This window comes from Pelodiscus sinensis, chromosome 7, assembly GCF_052426305.1.
Source record: "Pelodiscus sinensis isolate ZL-2025 chromosome 7, ASM5242630v1, whole genome shotgun sequence".
NCBI classification, from domain to species: domain Eukaryota; kingdom Metazoa; phylum Chordata; order Testudines; family Trionychidae; genus Pelodiscus; species Pelodiscus sinensis.
In genome coordinates, this window is record NC_143058.1 from 8,299,776 (window position 1) to 8,322,669 (window position 22,894).

The 22,894-nt window shown below is 45.8% G+C and overlaps 1 protein-coding gene across 2 annotated transcripts in view; it reads left to right on the forward strand.

The window, feature by feature from the left end:
* Window positions 1-22,894, forward strand: part of PTPN4 (protein tyrosine phosphatase non-receptor type 4) — a 216,284-nt gene that overhangs the window by 183,016 nt on the left and 10,374 nt on the right. For both annotated transcript variants that reach the window (XM_075933064.2, XM_006137719.5), the window contains exons 24-25: window positions 1,179-1,307; window positions 8,785-8,933. In XM_075933064.2, the coding sequence (XP_075789179.1) occupies window positions 1,179-1,307; window positions 8,785-8,933 (278 nt within the window). The remainder of the gene's footprint in view (window positions 1-1,178; window positions 1,308-8,784; window positions 8,934-22,894) is intronic.

A 22,894-nucleotide genomic window follows, 5' to 3' on the forward strand; every position in this document is an offset into this window, starting at 1 on the left:
AGGTGTATTAATGTTTTTATTATTTTACAGTGAATCAGTTTTACTATATGATACTATGTGCTCCCAAATGACATATTTAGAGGGAATTCTAGTTCAAGTCCCCTTTTAGTTTTATTTCATTTTCTTTGCTGATCTATTAAGAACAGATCCACAATAGCAGTTCTCTAAGGTTTTTTAATATTGGTATTTATAGAATTTTTGGGGAGTTGCTAAATATTGAAATAAAAGGACTTTATCTTATACCCATCACCAGACTCCCTGCTCCAATGCTAAGCATGGGGCTACTGATATCATTGTCCCACTGCATACCAAGTGTCTCAGTAGAGCAGGAAGTCTGCAGATATGGCTGCTCTTACAGGTGGGTTAGCAAGATAAAATGTATTCATGAACTGAAATATCCTCTCTTTATATTTGGGCATTTAAGCAGTTTGTCATAAAGTTGGTTGTCTTTAAAGTTTCCATTTAACTATAAAGACTGTTAGTAAACCCACCACCCTAACATCTTATTTTGTCCAACAATGAAGCAGTCTTAGTCATTGGTTACTGGCCATCTCCTCCTTTCACACTATAGCAGTGTGTTTTCTTTTTCATATAAATCTGCCTTAAGGAAGGATTGTTGTAGGATTTTAGAACTTAGATGTGGATCTCAGGTAGCAGCTATCACTACAGTGTCAAAATGGAACATTTAGTGGATACTTAAAAAGAAATACTATCAAAATTTAAGGCATCACTATTCAATTACACTAAACTCAAGAGTTGGTGCCTGTGTGAAGGAAATAATATAATACTTACATAGCTAGATCAGATGAAAAGCTTGTTACCTGCAAGGTGAATGGCAACTGCACATCCTGCAATGTTAATTTAAACCATATTTTGCCCTCAGATATGCATGGAGTTTCTTGCATTTGGTCCTTTGATTATGTCATAAGAGCAAAATAGTTGAAAGTAGCTAAGTGTATTCATCTGCTTAGGGCTAATATCAGTTATGCTCATTTGAATTTTTATATCAGTTACACAGCTAATAGCTCATTTTCAGTTATAAACAGATACTGTATGTTCAGTAACCAAGTTAGTGTAATTACAACGTCCTCAGAAGGGAACTTTGTTGAATCCTGAAAGGAGGGAAAATAACATTCTGATTCTAAAGGCTTTCATCTTTGAAAATCTCTTGACTTCAGGTTAAGTGCCATCAGTACTGGCCAGAGCCTACAGGAAGCTCATCATATGGTAATTTCCAGATTGCCTGCCATTCAGAGGAAGGAAATCCTGCTTATGTCTTCAGAGAGATGACATTGACTAACCTTGAGGTAAAACTATATTATACTTATTCAAATTCTGTGGAATCCTCAAAGTAGAATTACCTAACTGTGGACATGCTTTCCATTTTTAAAGCACGTCCACATGTTAGACTATTCAGTGTATTTATTTAATAGATCATTTTAAAATCCTATAGAAAATGAGATTTTTCTCTATTTGTAAAATCTTATTTTGTGTTAAGTATTTTATTTTTTACTAGTAGTGTCGCCTGGGTAAAATATAGTAAAAGGTGTGATGAATGAACTACGTCAATGACATTAACATAGCATATTTTATTGGAAATACATTTCTCTTGTACATTATTTTAAGAAACTAACATAGCTAGTACTTTTTCTGTTATAGGGAAAAGATCTCGTAGTTGAAGTTTATGTGGCACACATAAAAGTCCAGCAAATGCCTATGATCAGGTGTTACTAAAAGCTAATTAGTGGCCCAATTGGGGCTCTGGGGAACCAATTTCAAGATATAACCAATCCAGTTATTGAAGTTAGGAAATCAGTAGTATCCGTGCAAAATTTTGTGTTTCTATGATCAGGCACTACTAAAAGCTAATTATCAGTGGGCCCAATTGGGGCTCCAGGGGAACCGATTTCGAGATGGAACCAATCCAGGTATTTAAGTTAGGAAATTAGTAGTATCCGTGCAAAATTTGGTGTTTCTAGCTCTTACAGTTTCAGAGATCTTTTGGGACAAACTAACTTTCGGAAATATTTATAAGATGAATACAGTACATACCTTTTGTTCACAAAGTTTTAGTGGCATCTTTTCAGAGAATTGGATAGAGATTTAATCTGGTTGTTAATGGATACAGCGCAATACATCAGTCATACGAGATGAGTGTTAATTATCAAAGAATTGTTAAGTCCAAGATAATTCTAAAGCTTTAAGCTTCATATTTTTAAATTAAAGCTTGTGTTTTTGATATATGGTGGCAAAATATATGAGGGCAATTCTAAATTATGGGAATACATGTTACAAAAAACTATGGTTACAGATAAAAGTATCCTTCGTGTATTAACTTGAGGAAAAAGGATTTGCAGTATTACTAATTCCTAGTAACTTGGAAAACAAGAGAAGATGAATGTTTTCAAACATGGCTCTGTTTGAGGTGAAATGGTTACAATTAAGAAATGAAATGAATGGAGATGCCTAATCTCCTAGAACTGGAAAGGATCTTGAAAGGTCATCGAGTCCAGTCCTCTGCCTTCACAGCAGGACCAAGTACCATCCCTGACAGATTTTTGCCCCAGATTCCTAAATGCCAATGCTCAAACCACTGAGCTATCCCCTCCCCCCCCCCCCGTTCTTCCAAATTTAGTCAAAATACGTTATCTATAATTTTGACACTTATCACCTAATGACAGAAAAGTTAGGCTTCCATTTCTCACCCCTTAAGTAAAGAGTTTATCCCAGTAAGCACTATAGCATCTGTGCTCAGAGTTATTCACTGGTTGCTTTTTCATTTCCAGGTGCAATTCAGAATGCAGGTGATCACCTCTGTGTGCGCGCGCGCGCGTGTGTGTGCATATTTTTATATATATAATTTTTTTTCCTGTGGGACGACAGAGTGATGTCATCATGTCACTTTGTGTCCACAGGCTCCATCTTCGCATAGGCTCCCTACCTGGACACTGTTCAGCTACAACAAAGCCACCTGTCAGCTCACTCCTGCCTCTTCCCCGGCTCCTGCCCTCTACCCAGAAACCGCACCCCCAGCCTGTTCCTTCACCCTTTCTTGCTCCTGTACCCTCCCTCCTGGCCAGACACCCTCCCCCAGCCTGCTCCTGCACCCAACTTCCCACCCTGAACTTGCACCCTTAGCCCCTCCTGCATCCTACCTCTTGCCCAGATCCTGCACCCCCATTCCTATCCCACTCTCTGGCAGCCCTGTCCCACACACTGAACCCATTATTGGCCCTACCCCATAGCTTAGGGGGCCCACAAAATCCACTAACCATGGAACCCCAGAAGAATTAATCTGTCCTGAGGCCTTGAACCTCAATCCCGCCTCCCACCCCATAGTGCTGGAGTATCAGGGAAGTGAAGTGTCTCAGTTGGGGGCCACATCAGTGAGGGTAGGGGGTTTTTGGAGGGGCTTTTTTTCCTTCCCACATGTGATCCCTAACTGATTTTTCTGTGGGTCAGTAGTCCCTGACCTAAAAAAGGTTTCTCACTCTTGCCATAAAAATGTTGAAATTTCTTTGTGTTGGACATATTTTACTTGATTTAAAATGAAACCTGGCCAACAAGGCCCCAATCGGGACCCAGCCCCCTTCTGGCTGCAGCATCCTTTCCCCAGCCCCAATCCTGGGGCAGGCCCTGTGATTCAGCACCCATTTGGACAGAGAAAGGGCTGGTGGCGCCCTCCCCCACCCCACTGCGGCACAGGTAGGAGGAGAGGCCATCATCCGGCTGCAGCAGACAGAGGGGGTTGACGAGCGTAGTGAGCATGGGGCACAGCCCCCCCCCCCCAGTCTTTTAAAACATTGAACTGTGTGATTCCCCAACTAACCAAAATCTTCTGTTAACTGTACTCTTTGCATTAGTTAATGTTGGTTCCTTAGGCTGAATTATCAAGAACAGTCAGTTATCTGTAAAACTTCTCATAGAGCCTTGTGTAGATACAAGCTATTTTGTACCTGCTTCTGCATCTGCAACTGCAAAAATGAACAGTGGATGTCTGCAGATTTGCAGGGCTCTTACTCATAGACTAGGTCTATTCTTCCAGTGTTCTAAACAGTATGTTATACATAAAAGTGAATAATATGTCATAGAACGACATCAGAAAGAATAAGATTATCCTAAGAGAAATTACGTCATAGGATTACGTCAACAGTTAATGGAGGCTGTTAGTCAAATGGCTGTTATGGTGTAATTTCACAAAAAGGGAACAGTTGTATTTTTCTTTTTTGAGAAGTCTAGGGTTACAAGAATCTGAAGATGTAATATAGCAGTATCTTCCAAAATTTTAGGGTTTGAGGCCTACCCATAGTCCTCCTAAAGCTGAAGAAATCTGACAATATTTTTAGTATCAGAGGGGTAGCCGTGTTAGTCTGTATCTGCAAAAGCGACGAGGAGTCCTGCATCTGACGAAGTGGGTCTTTGCCCACGAAAGCTTATGCTCCTACACTTCAGTTAGTCTATAAGGTGCCATAGGACTCCTCGTCGCTTTTGCAATATTTTTAGTGTTTCTTTGGTCTAGCAGGCATCTGACGTGTTTGTGTGGGGAAGGCCTTCAATAAATCAAATAAGGTAAGGGTAGAAAACAAAGTTGTGGCTAGGCTTATAGACTTTGGAGGACATCTTGGTTACTGTATGTTTTATAGTACTTTTTATGTAATAAGAGCTTAACTATGTTTGTTATAAATTAAAATGTAACTCTGAAACCCTGACTGAGCATTTAATTATTGTATCAGAAACTACCTAGTATTTCAGAAGGCTGAAATATTCCTACTATATAGCTGCTTCTCCTGTTCCACTACTGGCCAATCTCTCTACATTTCAGTAGTCTTTCACACCCTGGTGTATACCACATATAGCTGCAGATGTTTATAGTCGGATACATTCAGGTTCTCCCGATCTAATTGTCCCTCTCTTTCTATTTCCATCACCCATCTGCTTGCATAGCCCTTTTCCTTCCCCGTTTGCCTTTTCCACACACTCCCCTTCCTCCTGTTATTTCAGTTTTCTCTCATATAGATAGAGTTTCTACCACTGACTGCAGTCCACTTTCACCAGGTCATGTTTATTTTCCACACACGTGGCTCTCCTAATTTCCTGATTTTTTTTTTTAATTTACATTAGAAATTATAATAATTTTAGGCTACCCGTTGTGGTTAAGGTTAGAAAAGAGAGCACAAAAATACCTCCTTATTCAACAGGTTTGATCCCTGAGCATATGCAAAAATATATGTTCCTTGTTAGTCCTGCAAAGCCAGCAGAGTTGAGAATGTGTTAGCTAGATTCTATTCTGGAACACATCAGAATAATTAAACTTTTGTTACAGAGCCTTTTATTTCTAATGATGTGTGAGCTCCTCTCCCTGTGCCCCTCCCCCGCCAAAAGAAAACAAAAACAAAAAAACCCATAGCTAACTATCAGATACTGGGTATTAGTGGGAAAAAAATCTTTTCAATTTAAAACTGGAAAAATGTGATCTGCCATTAAGGCGTAGCAAAAATGCAACCCATAGTCTTATTTTTAGAAAGTGACTTTTCAGCGTATTTCTGCATTTTAAAAGTGATTTTTTCTTATGTATTATTATAATTAAATATATTAAATTGCATGTAATCAGCTAATCATGTTAAAAACTATTGTATTAGTTGATAAGGGGGAAAACTGCAGAGCTGCAGTGGGGTTTAGCTCCCGGGACCTACTACGCTCTTAACATATTTAAAAGGCAGAGGCATAGCAGGTGGACCAGCTGCAAGCTGGGAATCAGCTGATTCCTGGCTCCCACCTGGTCTCCCACACTAGGCCTCTGCTTTTTAATACATCTAAAAAGCAGAGGCCCAGCGTCTGGGACTGGGAGCAAGCCAGGAATCAGCTGATAACCCAGTTCACGCCCGGACCCAGCTATGCCTCTGCTTCCTCTGCCCCCCCCAGATGGTGTTGTCGGGAACCGGCTTTTAAACCGCCTTCCTCCAGCACCAGCTCCTGCTCCCCCCCATTGCTGCCTGTGTCTGACAGTGGACTGCCTATGTCTGCCTGAGTCTGACAGAGGCAGGAAGTGTTGGGGAGTGGGGAAGCAACTAGTCGAGTCACTACTCGACTACCCGATAAGCACATGCTTATCGGGTAGTCGACTAGATGCTTACATCTCTAATTACAATAATGTCTCCTTGCTTCTTTGTTGATCTGATATATGGTAAAAGGTAAAGTGACAAAAGTAAAATCTCTGCAAGCTGCATGGGAACTTTTCAAATATACCATAATAGAGGCTCAACTTAAATGTATACACCAAATTAAAAAACACAGTAAGAGAACCAAAAAAGTGCCACCATGGCTTGGCTTAACCAGATAAAAGAAGCAGTGAGAGATAAAAAGATATCTTTTAAAAAGAGGAAGTCAGATCCTAGTGAGGAAAATAGAAATGGCCATAAACATTGTCAAATTAAGTGTAAAAATATAATAGGAAAATTGTCAGATATATGGATGAACATAATTTGTTGGGAGAAAGGCAACATGGTTTCTGTAAAGGGAAATCATGCCTTACGAATCTGCTAGAGTTCTTTGAGGGGGTCAACAGATTTGTGGACAAGGAGGATGCAGAGGATAAAGTATACTTAGATTTCCAGAAAGCCTTTGGCAAGGTTCCTCACCAAAGACTCTTAAGTAAAGTAAGTTGTCATGGGATAAGAGGGAACGTCTTTTCGTGGATTGATAACTGGTTAAAAGACAGGAAACAAAGAGTAGAAATAAACGATAAATTTTCTGAGTGGAGAGAGGTAACTAGTGGGGTCCCCCAAGAGTCTGTCCTGAGACCAATCGTATTCAATTTATATATAAATAATCTAGAGAAGGGGTAAACAGTAAGGTGGCAAAATTTGCAGATGATACCAAACTGCTCAAAATAGTTAAGACCAAAGTAGACTGTGAAGAGCTTCAGAAAGACCTCACCAAACTATCTGATTGGACAACAAATTGGCAAATGAAATTTAATGTTGATAAATGTAAAGTAATGCACGCTGGAAAAAATAATCCCAACAATATAATACAATATGATGGGGATTAATTTGGCTACAACTACTCAAGAGAAAGATCTTGGAGTCATTGTGGATAGTTCTCTGAAAACATCCACTCGGTGTGCAGCGGCTGTCAAAAAAGCAAATAGAATGTTTGGAATCATTCCAAAAAAGGATAGAGAATAAGACAAAAAATACCTTATTGCCTCTGTATAAAACCATGGTACACCCACATCTTGAATACTGCGTAGAGATGTGGTTGCCTCATCTCAAAAAAGATATATTGGCATTGGAAAAGGTTCAGAAAAGGGCAACAAAAATGATTAGGAGTTTGGAACGGGTCCCATATGAAGAGTGATTAAAAAGACTTGAAACAAAATACAGGACTATGTAGCACTTTAAAGACTAACAAGATGGTTTATTAGATGATGAGCTTTCGTGGGCCTTGGACTTTTCAGCTTAGAAAAGAGGAGACTAAGGGGGGGATATGATAGAGGTCTATAAAATCATGATTGGTATGGAAAAAGTGAATAAGGAAAAGTTATTTACTTATTCCTACAATAAATGAACTAGGGGTCACCAAATGAAATTAATAGGCAACAGGAAGGAAAGGGAAATTTTTCTTCATTCAGCGCACAGTCAACCTGTGAAACTCCTTGCCAGAGGATGCAGTGAAGGCTAGAACTTTAACAGGATACAAAAATGAGCTAGATAGATTCATGGAGGTTAGGTTCATCAATGGCTATTAGCCAGGATGGGTGGGAATGGTGTCCCTAGCCTCTGTTTCTCTGGAGGTGGGTGACGGAAGGGATCATGTGGGGATCTATTGTGATCCCTCCCTCTGGGGCATCTGGTATTGCCCACTGTCAGCAGACAGGATACTGGGCTAGATGGACTTTTGGTCTGACCCAGTATGGCCATTCTTATATACTTTATGTATTTCTGTACAGATTGCTCATGTTGATTTTACAGTGCACTTTGGTAGTGAATTTTAGAAATGCATTCCAACCCATTTCTAATGCATTGTATTTATATTATGGTAATGTCTAGGAATGCTAGTCAGGGATCAAGGGCTCTTTGTCCTGGGCGTTATACAGACAAATAACAAAGTAAGACAGTTTCCCCAGAATGTTTCCTAGACCGATGGAGTGGGTTGAAAAGATTTAGGTAACTCTAAAACAGACTTCAGCAGAAAAGCCAAAGTCATAGTGTGCCTGTTCTAGAGATGTACTTTTTACATTTCTTACAAAGACATATTAGTGCCTTTTTATTATTGATTATAAGCACAAATAGAATGAAGAGTGGTTAACCAGTAAGTCTCACCCTTAAAGGGTTCCAGTTAGCTGGTAGGGAATGGAGCAGCTCCCCGACCGCCGTGGGCAGAGGCTGTTCTGTCTGTGACAAGTCTGGCCCAGGCAGCACCACTTCAGACAGGGACTGCTCCAACTGGACAGAGCAACCCCTCTCTATGGCAGGCCTGGCTTTCCCTCTGCCCCCTGCCTCCACACCACAGGCAGGGGCTGCCCAGACCGGCTGGCCAGAGCAGTTCTGAGCTGGAGCACCCCCCTCCCTTTAGTCAGTTAACTGGTTAAACATAATGTTTGACCTATTAACCAATTAATGGGATATTATATCCCTAATAGGATTCTAAAATATGTGTTGGCCAGTAATTAGTATTGATAAAGTGTGCTTTGAGATGTAATTATAGGCGTATATTTGATTATCAGTGGCTTTTATTTGGAAGTTTTGATTACATTTGAACAAATTTTATGTTTCTAATTAGAAAAATGAAACCCGTCAGCTCACCCAGATCCAGTATGTAGCATGGCCTGACCATGGGGTTCCTGATGATTCCAGTGACTTCCTGGATTTTGTGTGTCTTGTACGAAAAAAGAGGGCTGGCAGAGAAGAACCAGTAGTTGTTCATTGCAGGTATTTGTTTTTTCTAATTTTCCTAAATAGTCTAACTGAATGCCTCTTTCCAACTAGCACTTTCTTCTGGATTTTATTTCATCTTTTATTGTTCACCCTTTCCTATTATATTCAGATATATATTTCATTTGTGCTCTTCTTGAAAGAGAGAAAGGGATTTAAAATTTGAATTAATCAATTACTCATAATTCTCCTCACCTTTTGATACTAACGTTACATTCGAGGTAGCAGTTTTCAAAGTTTTTCATATAATTAAAATGCTTATGGATGGTAATGATCTAAATGGAAATTGGGTTTTTCCCCACTCGGCACTTAATTTTGTTGAACCTCATCAGATTTCTTTTGGCCAATCCTCCAATTTATCATGGTCATTCTGGACCCTATCTCTATTCTGCAGCATATTTACCTCTCCCCCCAGCTTAGTGTTATCTGCGGACTTGCTGAGGGAAAAATCCAACTCACCATCCAGGTCATTAATGAATGTGTTGAATAAAACTGGCCCCAGAGCTGATACCTTTGACACTACACTTGATATCGGTTGTCAACTAGAAATCAAGTAATTGATTACTGCCTTTGAGCCCAACAGTCTAGCCACCTTATAATCCATTCCTTGAAGCCATACTTCTTTAACTTGCTAGAAAAAATACAATGGGAGACCATAGAATCACAGAATACTAGAACTGGAAGGGACCTCGAGAGATCATCGAGTCCAGTCCCCTGCCCTCATGGCAGGACCAAATACTGTCTGATAGACATTTATCTAACTTACTCTTAAATATATCCAGAGATGGAGATTCCACAACCTCCCTAGGAAATTTATTCCAGTGTTTAACCACCCTGACTGTTAGGAACTTTTTCCTAATGTCCAACCTAAACCTCCCTTGCTGCAGTTTAAGCCCATTGCTTCTTGTTCTATCCCCAGAGGCCAAGATGAACAAGTTTTCTCCCTCCTCCTTATGACACCCTTTTAGATGCCTGAAAACTGCTATCATGTCCCCCCTCAATCTTCTCTTTTCTAAACTAAACAAACCCAATTCTTTCAGCCTTCCCTCATAGGTCATGTTCTCTATACCTTTAATCATTCTCGTTGCTCTTCTCTGGACCCTCTCCAATTTCTCCACATCTTTCTTGAAATGTGATGCCCAGAACTGAACACAGTACTCCAATTGAGGCCTAACCAGCACAGAGTAGAGCGGAAGAATGAGTTCTCGTGTCTTGCTCACAACGCATATCATAAGCTTTGTTAAAGTCAAGGTATATCACATCCACTGCCTTCCCCATATCCACAAGCCAATAGTTATATCATTGAAGGCAGTCAGGTTGGTTAGACGTGATTTGCCTTTGGAGAATTCATGTTGATTGTTGATCTCCTCCAAGTGCTTCAAGATAGGTCCTCAAGGAATCTGCTCCATAATTTTCCAGGGACTGAGGTGAGGTTGACCAGTCTGTAGTTTCTCAGATTCTTCTTCGAGTGGTTGCTCATGTCCATTCGAATTAGGTGTGCGCACCGCGTGCACCGCGTCTTCCGGAGCGTTTTCCCTAGCAGTACCCGTAGCGCCCACAGGGCGCCCCCCCTGGAGTGGTGCCGCCATGGCGGGGCATAAGTGCCCCTGCCGGCGCTGCCCCACCTCAGTTCCTTCTTATCGCCCGTGACGGTCATTGGAGCGTGTCTCTCTCTCTTAGATCAGTTAATGGTTCCCGTTTCTCTTAGCATTGTAGATATTTCTAAATAGTTCAATTAGTTAGATAGTTAGTGTCTCTTTGACATTCCTCACCCCCGAAGCGGGAGAAGGAAAAAACAGGGCCGCAAAGTTTTAAGGCGTGCGCTGTCTGCGCAAAGTTCATGCCCAAAGGAGACCCTCACGACAGTTGTCTGAAGTGTCTGGGTGAGGGCCATCTTACAGACACCTGTAAGATCTGCAAGTCTTTTAAGCCGCGCACTAAGAGGGAGAGAGACTCTCGTCTAAAACTTCTCCTCATGGAGGCGGCTTTACAGCCGTCAACGGCTGGGCACTCTGCAGTGCGCAGTGCACTAGCATCCATACGAGATGCTCCATCCCGAGGCCGGGCCTCGAGGGCCCGGCACCGGTCTCACTCTCCGTTACCGAAGAGGTCAAGAACGTGGTAGGTCTCCTAGACGGAAATCCAAGTCGAGCCTACACCGCGGTGCCGAGTCACTGGTGCACACGTCCTCATCCTCCATGGTGTGGCATAAGCGAGCGGGATGTCCGTCCAGTCCAGGGCAACTACCCTCGCACCGCCCTTCCACGCCAGACACCTTTGAGGCGGCACAGGACCTCATTAGCCTCACTACTTCCCCTCCGTCATCGGTTGAAGCGGAAGGGTAGAGGTCGCATACGCCGGAGGCTGTGTTGGCTCTGGCTTCGCCTCTGCACCAGCATGACTGGACAGCTCCGGCTACTTATGCAGCGGGACCGTCCCGTGGGACCAGTACCGCCTGCCTCCTCATCAGTGCCGATCTCAACGCAGGCCACCAGGCTTCACCCGGCACTGAACTCGACCTTCCTTGGTGCTTGGTGCTTGTGGCAATGTCTACGGCACCGTCATCATCGACGCAGGCGTTGAGCAGCTTTCCGGGGTGCCGTTCCTGTCGTCAGCACCGGGCCCTTCAGCATCAGCCTCTTCAGCACCGATACACGTTTTGGCACTGTCGCAGGCACCGGCATCGGCCCTGTGGACCTTGCCGGTACCGCCATCGACGGTGACATCGGCTTCTTCGGGGTTCGTCTCCCAATCGGTACCGGCTTCTGCAACGCAGCCATGCTCTATGTCGGCACCGCAACCGGGACCTGTTTTCCCGGTTCCACAACCAACTCCACTCCCAGCACCGGGACCTGTTCTCCCGGTGCTGCAACAGGCACCACTAACGGCACCGGGACCGGTCTTCCCGGTGCTGGCACGCCCTCATCGGGCACTCGCAGGCAAACCCGAGTCCATGGCCAGGTTTGCCCCTCCATCGGTGACAGGACATTCGTCATCTGCGCCTCCCTGGTCAGAGTCTGACTACTCGTCGGATTCTGATGCGGCATCATTCAGGTCGGAGTACTCGGGAGCTTCCTCAGCTCATAGGTCCCGTTCCCGGCACTGACGTGATCGTTTGCGGGTGCAGCAGACTTGGCCGCCCCAACCACAGTGGCCCTTCTGGATGCCGTGGGCTTACCACCAGTGGCAGGGACCTGTGCCCTCCTCTGTGGTGTCAAATGCAACCATCGGCGTCGTTGTTGTGACCAATATAGCAGTCTGGGAGCTGATCTTGTCTATAAAGACCCAGGCAAAATAGCTTTTTCCTCATCATCTGTTACTAGGTTTTCTCCCCCATTCAGTAAGGGTCCCACACTTTCCCTAACCACCTTCTTATTGCTAAGATATTTATAACAACTCTTCTTGTTGTTCTTCACATCCATTACTAGCTGCAAATACAGATGCGCTTTGGCCTACCTGATTACACCCTTACATGCACAACCAATATTTTTTTATACTCCTCCCTAATCATCTAAGTTTCCACTTCTTGTAAGCTTTCTTTTTATTTTGAAGCTAACCAAAGACTTACCTATTACACCAAGCTGGTCGCCTGTCAGCTTTGCTATTCTTTCTGCGTATCAAGATGGTACATTCCTGCACCCTCAATAAGACTTTAAAATACAGCCAGCTTTCCTGAACTCCTTTCCTCATGTTAGCTTCATAGTGTGTCTATTGCCACATGGAAAACCATATTCCCCAGGGCTGTGTCTATATTGGCATCCCTTTCCGGAAAAGGGATGCTAATGAGACACATCGCAATTGCAAATCCGCGGGGGATTTAAATATCCCCTGCGGCATTTGCATTTACATGGCTGCCGCTTTTTTCCGGCTTGGGGATAAGCTGGAGAAAAGCGCCAGTCTAGACGTGATTCTCCAGAAAATAAGCCCTTTTCCGGAGGATCTCTTATTCCTACTTGAAAGAGATCCTCCGGAAAAGGGCTTATTTTCCGGAGAATCATGTCTAGACTGGCGCTTTCCTCCGGCTTATCCCCAAGCCAGAAAAAAGCGGCAGCTATGTAAATGCAAATGCCGCGGGGGATATTTAAATCCCCCGCAGATTTGCAATTGCGATGTGTCTCATTAGCATCCCTTTTCCGGAAAGGGATGCCAATGTAGACACAGCCCAGAAGTGTGGAGAGGATTGTATCCATGGTTGTAATTTTATCAACAATTTATAATGGGGGCAGCTCTCTATCTTTAGATCCCTCCCCCCCAATCAAGATTCATCCAGAAGATGGGAATCTTCACCAAACCAGGCTGCCTTTGAACTACAGATGTAATATATACTCGATTAACCGATAAGCCAACACTTATCGGTTAATGCTATAGGCTACACCCATTTCCCTCCCATCTTCCTTGCCAGTAAATTTTTTTAGCAGGCTGGTCAGCTGCCCGGCTTAGTCCTGACTCATGACAGGTCCAGGACCTATACCTGCTGTGGCTCTGCATTTAAAGTGTATTAGGAGGCAGGTGGGCAGGCCACCTAGCTCAGTTCTGGCTTGTGCCGGGTCCAGGAGCTCAGATCCCCCCCTAGACAGGGGCTGCTGCCAGCCCGCATTGCTGCCTCTTTATCAGAGGCAGCAGCACAGGGTGACAGACAGTCAGTCCGCGAGGGGAGCTGGGTTTTAAACTGGCTCCTTTTGTGGACCAGCTCCCACCTGGCACTCTGTGCTGCTGCCTCTGATACAGAGGCAGCAGCACAGAGTGGCAGCGGGCTCCCCAGGAGTGAGGCTGGAGTGAGGCTGGAGGCCCGAGCTTCCCATTGGCAGTACTTCTTGAGAATGACTTACAGTGGAGCACTACTTGAAGAGGAGGAGGAAGTTAATCAGTTTGGGCAGTAACTGGTTCTTTGAGATCTTTGTCGTTATGGATGCTGCTCAATGCACCCTTCCCCCCTCTACTTAGGAATTCTTCCCAGAGACTCTGTGATAGAGTAGGAACTGAGCGGGTTCCCTTGTGCAATTCTGGTTAGCCTTGTGGCAGAACATTAATGGGGGACAGCACATGTGCAGCCTACAGCTGCTATTACCAAAGTTCTCCGATCAGCAGCACAGGGATGCAAGCATAACTACAGTGACACATCCATAGGGGGACACAGCTTGAAGAACCATCATAACTGCACGAAGTGGCTAACTTCCTTTTTCTGTTTTATCATCAAAGAGCAGTAACATGGGGAATTGAAAGTGAGTGTTAAGTAGGGTTGCCAGGTGTCTGGTTTTGAACCTTCTGTCAGGGAAACAAATTGAGAAAATACCGGACATATAAATGTCCGGTATTTTCTAATTAAGTAAGGTTTATTATTATCATGAGTATCAGTACATAGTTGCATACTGCCTCGCTGCGTGAGCATGTCCACCAGCCAGACAGTACGCAACTACACAGTGTGGGGAAGAGGGGGCGAGGCCAGGGCGGGATGGAATCCCTGGGGCTGGACTCGCCCATGTGCCCCACCAGGGCACAGGATGGGCAGCACCCCGGGATCTGTGTGTGCTCGGGTCCCCCCCCTTTCTCCCCATCGATCGGTCCTTACCCGCCAGCCCCGCTCCCTGCTGGCCGGTTCTTTCCTGGCCAGCCCTGCTTCCTGCCGGTCAATCCTTTCCCTCCCCACTCCCCCCCGATCTCCCCTGGCCAGCCCTGCTCCCCGCTGGCTGGTTCCCCTCCCCTGGCCAGCCTCACTCCTCCTGGCCTCCCTCCCCCACATCTGAGATTGTGTGTCTGGTATTTTTTTGAAATCATCTGGTAACCCTAGTGCTAAGCTGAATTATAAGGGCTACTCATTGTGTCTTAGGGTTGGATACATTTTTTCTAATTTTCTAAAATAACTTAAATTTGTCTAATGAAGGATACAGTACAGGCAGTCCCCGGGTTACGCGGATCCGACTTATGTCGGATCCGTGCTTACGAACGGGGCTTTTCTCGCCCCAGAGGACGCGGGCGGCGGGACCGCCCAGACGCGCCGCGGTCCCGCCGCCCGCATCCTCCGGGGCGAGAAATGCTGCTCCACGTCTCCCTGGTCTGCTTGGGTGGCACCCCCCAGCAGACCAGGGAGACGCGGAGCAAAGCTGCGGAGGACCCGGGCAGCGGGACGGCGGCGCATCTGGGCGGTCCCGCCGCCCGGGTCCTCCGCGGCTTTGCTCCGCGTCTCCCTGGTCTGCTGGGGCCCCCGGGCTTGTTCTTAAGTTGAATCTGTATGTAAGGTTTGTTCTTAAGTTGAATCTGTATGTAAATCGGAACTGGCATCCAGATTCAGCCGCTGCTGAAACTGACCAGTGGCTGACTACAGGAAGCCCGAAGCAGAGTTGCTCTGCCCCGGGCTTCCTGGAATCAGCCGCTGATCAGTTTCAGCAGTAGCTGACTTGGGGACGCCTGGGGTAGAGCAGCTGGGGTGCTGCCAGGATGGTCCCCGCAGCGCCCCAGCTGCTCTGTCCCAGGCGTTCAGATTCAGCCACTGTTGAAACTGATCAGCGGCTGATTCCAGGAAGCCCAGGGCAGAGCAACTCTGCTTCGGGCTTCCTGTAGTCAGCCGCTGGTCAGTTTCGGCAGCGGCTGAATCTGGACGCCAGTTCCGACTTACATACAGATTCAACTTAAGAACAAACCTACAGTCCCTATCTTGTACGTAACCCGGGGACTGCCTGTAAATCTTGGTACAGTGTATATCTATCTTGATAGGTGGAGCATAAAAATCCTGAGTATATTCCTAGCTGTTTAGTTCTGTTCAAATATGGTATTTTCATGCCATTTTCTGGACAACATTATAAAAGAACATGCTAACATTTTTAGAGTAATATAATTCTGAATTGTATATAAAAATAAAATGGATTAAGGTAAGTTACTGTTTGTTAATGTGTGGTTATAAGATTCAATTTGCTTAAAAGCAAACATTTTCACCTTAGAATGAACCCTTCAAACTGTATCAGTTAATATACATATGACACAAATATGAGTTCCCAATCATATTGATAAATGGAAAACACTGGTTCCCCTATAATACCAAATGTATTCTTTGTGATTTGTCTTAATATGAAACGTCTTAATTTAAAACAACATTTTTTATCATGCTTAAAGAGTAAATTGCCTCAGTTTCTGAGATCTGCTAACTCTGGAAAAGTGTGTACACGTGCCTAAAGAAATTTAAAGTGTGCCTTTTTGGTTTTAATTTTTAATAAATATCCTTTTTGTAGGACTTCTCACTATTTTGCCACTTGGGAACTTACATGTTTCAGTTTCCCTTTTATTAAAATACATTGATAGTAGCTTTTTATGTAGACACATCCCTAAAGCCTTTCAGTGTACACAAGCAGGATATTGCTAATGCTTACCTTTTGAAGCAGAGATTCCTAGTAGAAGACTATTTTATTTAAACATTTTGTCACCAAATTTTGGTTTTCACATGTCCTATTTATTATCTCTGCCAGAAATGTTTCATGACTAAAACAGTGGACTGGGGCTGACAAAACTATGCCATTTCTTCATAGGTACAGGCAGAATCGTGTTTCAATGTGCTAGATTATGCATTGTTTTTACAAATCAAGGCTTTCTGCTGGCTTCTTTGCTTCTTTAAGAGCAATGTTCAGTGCAGAATGGATTGGAGGGGACCAAGAGTGGCATGCCATCCCTTGACACTGTCTTGCAAGCCAGTTCCAGCAAGTGTAGGGACATTTAATGCCATCTAAGCAGCAGAAAATGGAACACAGAATCTGACTCTTTATCTTCAGTTCTTCAATATTACAAATTGTAATCTCAGTGGGGAATTCACTTCTGATGCCCTGCTATGTGACTATGGTGTTAAATAAGTCCTTAGTGATTGTCTAAATAACATAATACCACACAGAGTAGTCATGGATTTTTAGACATCTGCTCTGACCAGCCAAAATTTGTCCTCAGCAGTTGCTGGCCTCCAAAGAGACAGCTGTTTGTTAAGCAGTGACAGATGCTCTGGCCTCTGTTTCAAGTTATATGTGCATAGAAGCAGCAGCATGGTGTTAATTTCAGCATCATCAGCTACCCAAGCTTGCCAGCTTCACAGGGTTAATTGAAGACTGCACTTGTTCAGTTATCATATACAGCAGTCGAGCTAATTGGGACTGATGTTGCCTTAATTTGGGACAGAAGTCACTCAGTAAAAAGCTTTTAATGGGGTATTGTGGACTGAAGGTACCCTCTCTCTGCCTGACAATTCTGAAATAGGCCATTAACTGGGGTAAAGAAAGAAAGTTGTTGTTAGGCTTGATGGTCCTTTCAAAAGAAATAATTTGGAGGGAACTTCCTGTTTGAACTTGAAGATTTTGTTCTCAGCAAAATAATATTGAATGTTCTTCTTCTGGTAGTCCCCGTGGGTGCTCCACATCTGGTGTCGGGCTGGTCCCAGCGCCACGAATCGGAGCTTGCCAGAGCTGTGTTTGGCCGGACCGCTCATGCTCTAGCCGGTTTCGCGCCTTTCATGTGCCGCGCGCGGTCCGGTGCCCGCCAGTTTCCTCTAATCTGCCCCTGGTCACGGACGGAGCTCCCCTTCCTCTCCTCAGGCTTCCTGAGGGAAAGTTCAAAACGATTTAAACTTCTGTTTTTTTCACTACATTTCAAGTTCATTAATGTGTTCCTGATTTTAAGTTAATACCTTTATAGAGTTATCAGCTGTTTATACTTATATTTGAAGGTTTCAGCTGTCTCCGCCGCGCAGCTCTCAGAGCCGTGGCTCTGGCAAAAAAAAAAAAAAAAAAAGAGAGAGAGAGGCATCATAATGATAGCAAAAGAAACAGTTACCATTTGTATATAGTTATATTGTTGCCTTCTACAGACGTTTTCCTGTTCCTGTTTCCTCCTACTTTCCAAAAAAAAAAAAAAAAAGGAAAAAAGGAAAAAAGTAAGAAGAGTTACATTGTTACCCGGCTAGCTCCGCTTGAGCTAAGTTCAGTAGTTCTCGGACCCTTTATTCAAACATAGTTATATACACATACACGTAAAGGGGGAGAGGAGAACAAGACTCAAATAATAAAATAGGCTTAGTTACAATTCCTAAAGGAGAGAGAAAGGGGCAGTCGGTGAAATGAGAGTAAACCCCCTTCAGACAGCTGGTATGCTGGGCTCCTCCGCAGGGACTCAATGCCTGTCTCTGACGGACATTCGGCTTGTGTCCGCTGCCTTGGGGAGGCACATATCCCCCAAAAATGTAGTCACTGTGCAAAGCTCACGACAAGAGCCCGCATGGAGCGGGAAAGACGGCTGAAGGAGATCCTCTTTGATAAGGCTCTCCTGCCTCCCAGCGCTCCAGGCTCCTCCGCATTGGACCCGACCGAATGTCTTCCCCTAAGAGGAAGAAAGCCTCTCTTGCTCGTTCCCTGCAGATTGCCCCACAGCAGCGGGTGAGCGCAGGTGATAAGCCGGGCACTTCAACTTTAAAGACAGCCCGTGCTCACAGGGAGCTGTCTTCAGCACCCCCTGCACCCATTGTACCCAGCACTGAACAAATGACTCTGTCAGCACAGCCACCTGACCCTCCAAGCTTGCAGCCTGCAATCTCTGAGCAGCTAGAAGCAGCTTCTACTAGTGCAGCACCAAGGACAAACATCTATGAAATTTCCCTCTCCCCCTCCCCGGTGTCCCCTCCAGAGCCATCGCCTCACTCCTCCACGTCTGCACACCATGCAGCGGGGCGTAAGGAGCATCATAGGGAAAGGTTATCCTCTCGCCACCATCACTATAGGGAATGTAGCTGCTCACATTATAGATATTCCAGATCTCAATCCCCGTCAAGGCGATTCCATTCCCCAACTCGCGTGCCACACAGCACTTACTATGTCAGGCACGGCACCGTGGGATCCTCTAGATGTTCATCACCTGCAGCCTCTGATCGACATTCCATGCATTACCATAGATCCTATTACTATGGGTCACACCATCACAGCCGCTCGCGATCTCGCTGCAGATCACCATGCTCCTGTCGATCGACCAGCCCGCGCTTGATGCATTCTGAACCTCGGAATCAATCTCTGCCCCAACCTACGTTACCACCACGCTTCCCACCCCCTCATCCACAATCAGACATGGAAGAGGGCCAGCTCTCCGAAACGGAACCGGATATGTCTCCTAGTGTTCGCTCTTCCGCGCTCGCGCTGGGAGAAGCAGTAACCTTGGCCGAGACATCACCCCTAGATGATCTTAAAGAGTTCCAAGACCTCTTTAAACGAGTGGCGCAATCTCAGGAGGTACAACTCACGGAGGCTGGGGTGAAACGGCATAAGCTGTTTAAGAACTTACATCCTAAACATCAATGGAAGATCGCCCTCCCTATAGATGAGGCTATCATGGAGGTAGCTGAGGAGATTTTGCAGACACCAACATCTATACTACCTATGAATAAAAGGGCGGACAAAAAATATTTCATCCCCTCCAAAGGCCTAGACTTTCTTTTCAATCACCGACAGCCTAATTCTTTAATAGTAGATGCTGTCCGCCACAAAGCTAAGACGCCCCATTTTAAGACCTCCCTCCCGGAGAAGGACTCTAAAAAATAGGACTTATTCGGCCGTAAGATATATTCTTCCGCAACCTTCTCCGAATCGCCAACTACGCGGCCCTCCTATCAAACCACAACTTTGATAACTATTCAAGCTTCCGGATCTGATGCAACACCTTCCCGACTGCAAGAAACCTCTTTTAAAGGCTATTGTCCAGGAGGGGTATACCGCGTGTAGAACATCACTTCAAATCGCTGCAGACATAGCAGATACGGCTGCACGAGCCATGGCGACGGGCATCGCCATGCGGAGAGCCTCCTGGCTCCTGTCAGCAGAGCCCCTCGAGAATTGCAGTCCAAGGTCGAAGATCTGCCATTTGATCGACAGAAGCTGTTTGCCTCCACGACCGATGAGATTCTACATTCAGGAAAGGACTCTCGTACTACCCTCCGAACCTTGGGCATGTACACCCCTCGGTTCAAGCGTAAACAATACTACCTCTTCCAAAGTAGGTACGACTCTTCATCCTTCAAACAGCAACAACGCGGACCTGACCAGTCCAGATTTAGACAGCGCAAGCGACAGCAACAGAATCGAACATCTGCTCGGCCTGCTTCTAAGCAGCAGGTTTGACTCCCATGTCAAGGACTCGAACAAGTCTCTCATTGTCATCACACAGAAGCCTGCAAACAACCTCTTCCATCATCGGCTGAGGCCATACCATCATCAGTGGGCCAGCATTACCTCGGACCGATGGGTCTTGGAAGTGATATCATCAGGCCTCACGATCCCCTTTACCTCAGTTCCCCCCACTACCCCACCCACCCCGTCCCTTTTCAGGGACCCATCTCATGGGGTCGCTCTTCAACACGAGGTCTACCACCTTCTACAGATCGGGGCCATAGAATGAGTACCTGCGGAGTTCCGGGGGGAAAGGCTTCTACTCCAGGTATTTTCTAGTCCCCAAGAAGTCCGGGGGGGTGGAGGCCTATCCTCAACCTGAGAGGCCTCAATCGCTACATTCGAAAGCAGCACTTCAAGATGACCACGCTGGCCAAGATCATACCGGCGCTAAACAAGGGAGACCGGTTCGCAGTCCTAGATTTACCGGACGCATACTTTCATATCACGATGCACGTAGTGCACAGACATTTTCTTCGGTTCGTAGTGGGAGACGAGCACTTCCAATACAGGGTGCTCCCTTTCGGCCTGGTATCGGCCCCGAGAGTGTTCTCAAAGACACTAACAGTGGTGGCCGCCCATCTACGCAAAACGGGTCTCAATTTTCCCGTATCTCGACGACTGCCTCATCAAGGGTCACACGCAGTCGGAAACACATTACACGGTAGCCGCAACGCGGGATCTATTTGACTCCCTCGGCCTCATTGTAAACATGCAAAAATCACGTCTGCAACCGACACAAACTCTAACCTTCATAGGAGCCCGACTCGACTCTCTCTCAGAGTGAGCTCATCTTCCGGTCGAGCGCTTCCAAGTCATAAAGGACTTAATAGGCACAGTCTTACAAGCTCCAACACTCCCAGTACGGGTATATTTGCAGCTCCTAGGCCATGTGGCAGCCACTACGATCATCGTGCGGCATGCAAGGTTGCATTTGCAGTGCCTGCAGCATTGGTTGAGCACGGTGTACAACCCCGTCAGACACAACACCCGAAAACTCATGGCTCTACCCGTACATGTAAAGAAGTCCCTCCATTGGTGGGCCAACCCTAACAATATGTTGTCAGGAGTCCCCTTCCATGCGACACAACCGTCAAAGGAGCTAACAACAGACGCTTCTCTCGTGGGATGGGGTGCTCACATCGGCACGGAAACAGCTCAGAGCCGCTGGTCCTCATTGGAACGGATGTTACATATCAACCTTCTCGAGTTGCGGGCGGTGTTCCATGCCTGCAGACAGTTCAGGACGCATATAAGAGGCACGACAACCAGAATTCTCACCGACAACATCGTCGTGATGTATTACGTGAACAGACAAGGAGGCGCCCGGTCCCTCTGCGCGGAGGCAGTCCGCTTATGGACGTAGTTCATTCGAAACAACATCATTATAGTCGCATCATACTTACCCGGTGCGAACAACACCATCACGGATGCATTGAGCAGATACTTTCATCACGATCACGAGTGTGTGGTCAGTACGGAAGTCCTCCTACCTCTTTTCCGTCGCTGGGGCTGTCCGATGATAGATCTCTTCGCCACTCGGGCCAACAGGAAATGCGCAGCATACTGTTCCCGAGCAGGAGCAGGCACTGGTTCCCTGGGAGATGCCTTTCTCCGACACTGGAGAACATCATGGTTATATGCATTCCCCCGTTGTGCTCATTCCCAGAGTGCTCGAGAAGATCCTCATGGATAAGGCGAGAGTCTTACTCATAGCTCCGGCCTGGCCCAGACAGCCATGGTACTCAACTCTCCTGCAGCTGTCCACGCGACCACCATACAGCTTCCCGCATCAACCGGACCTCCTGACGCAGCAGAACGGCGCCCTTCTGCATCCGAAGTTGAACACTCTGCATCTAACTGCATGGATGATAGATGGTTCAGCGCGTCCGAGAGTCTTTGCTCGGACCAGGTGAAATGGGTATTGCTGCATAGCAGGAAAGACTCTACCAGGAAAACCTACCTGTCCAAATGGTCTAGGTTCACACGTTGGTGTGTTCCAAAGGGCCTAAACCCTTTTCTCTCACCACCGCATGTCCTCTTGGACTATATCCTTCAGTTACAGGTTGCCGGGCTCTCCATATCATCACTCAGAGTTCATGTAGCAGCAATTGCGGCCTTTCACGGCCCGGTAGAGGGCAGGTCAATCTTTTCTCACCCCATGGTCAGAAGATTTCTTAAAGGCCTGACTAACCTTAATCCACCTAGCAGGCCCCCACCACCTGCATGGAGCCTAGACCTTGTGTTGGACACCCTGACGCGTCCTCCCTTTGAACCCTTGGCGACGGTACCCTAGCCTATACTGGCAATGAAAGTACTCTTCCTCTTGGCCGTAACATCAGTGCGTAGGGTCAGCGAGCTGGCAGCACTAATGGCATTTGCCCCCCTATACAGTATTTAGTAAGGAATCTGTAACATTGAGATCTCATCCGGCTTTCCTACCTAAGGTCTGCACAGAATTTCATATTAATGAGCCAATCGTTTTGCCATGCTTCTATCCAAAGCCTCACATCTCTCAGCGGGATGCGCTCCTGCATACCCTGGACGTCTGTCGGGCATTGGCATTCTATATAGATAGAACCCGCAACATCTGGAAAACAGATTGCCTTATTATTTCGGCGTCAGGCTGCTTTAAGGGCCAATCCCTCTCGGCCCAGCATATTTCGAAACTCGTCGTCTCCTGCATTACCACCTGTTACACCATTCGCGACAAGCCACTCCCATCGCAGCCAAGGGCCCACTCGACGCGAGCAGTGGCGACGTCGGCAGCATTCGTTAGGG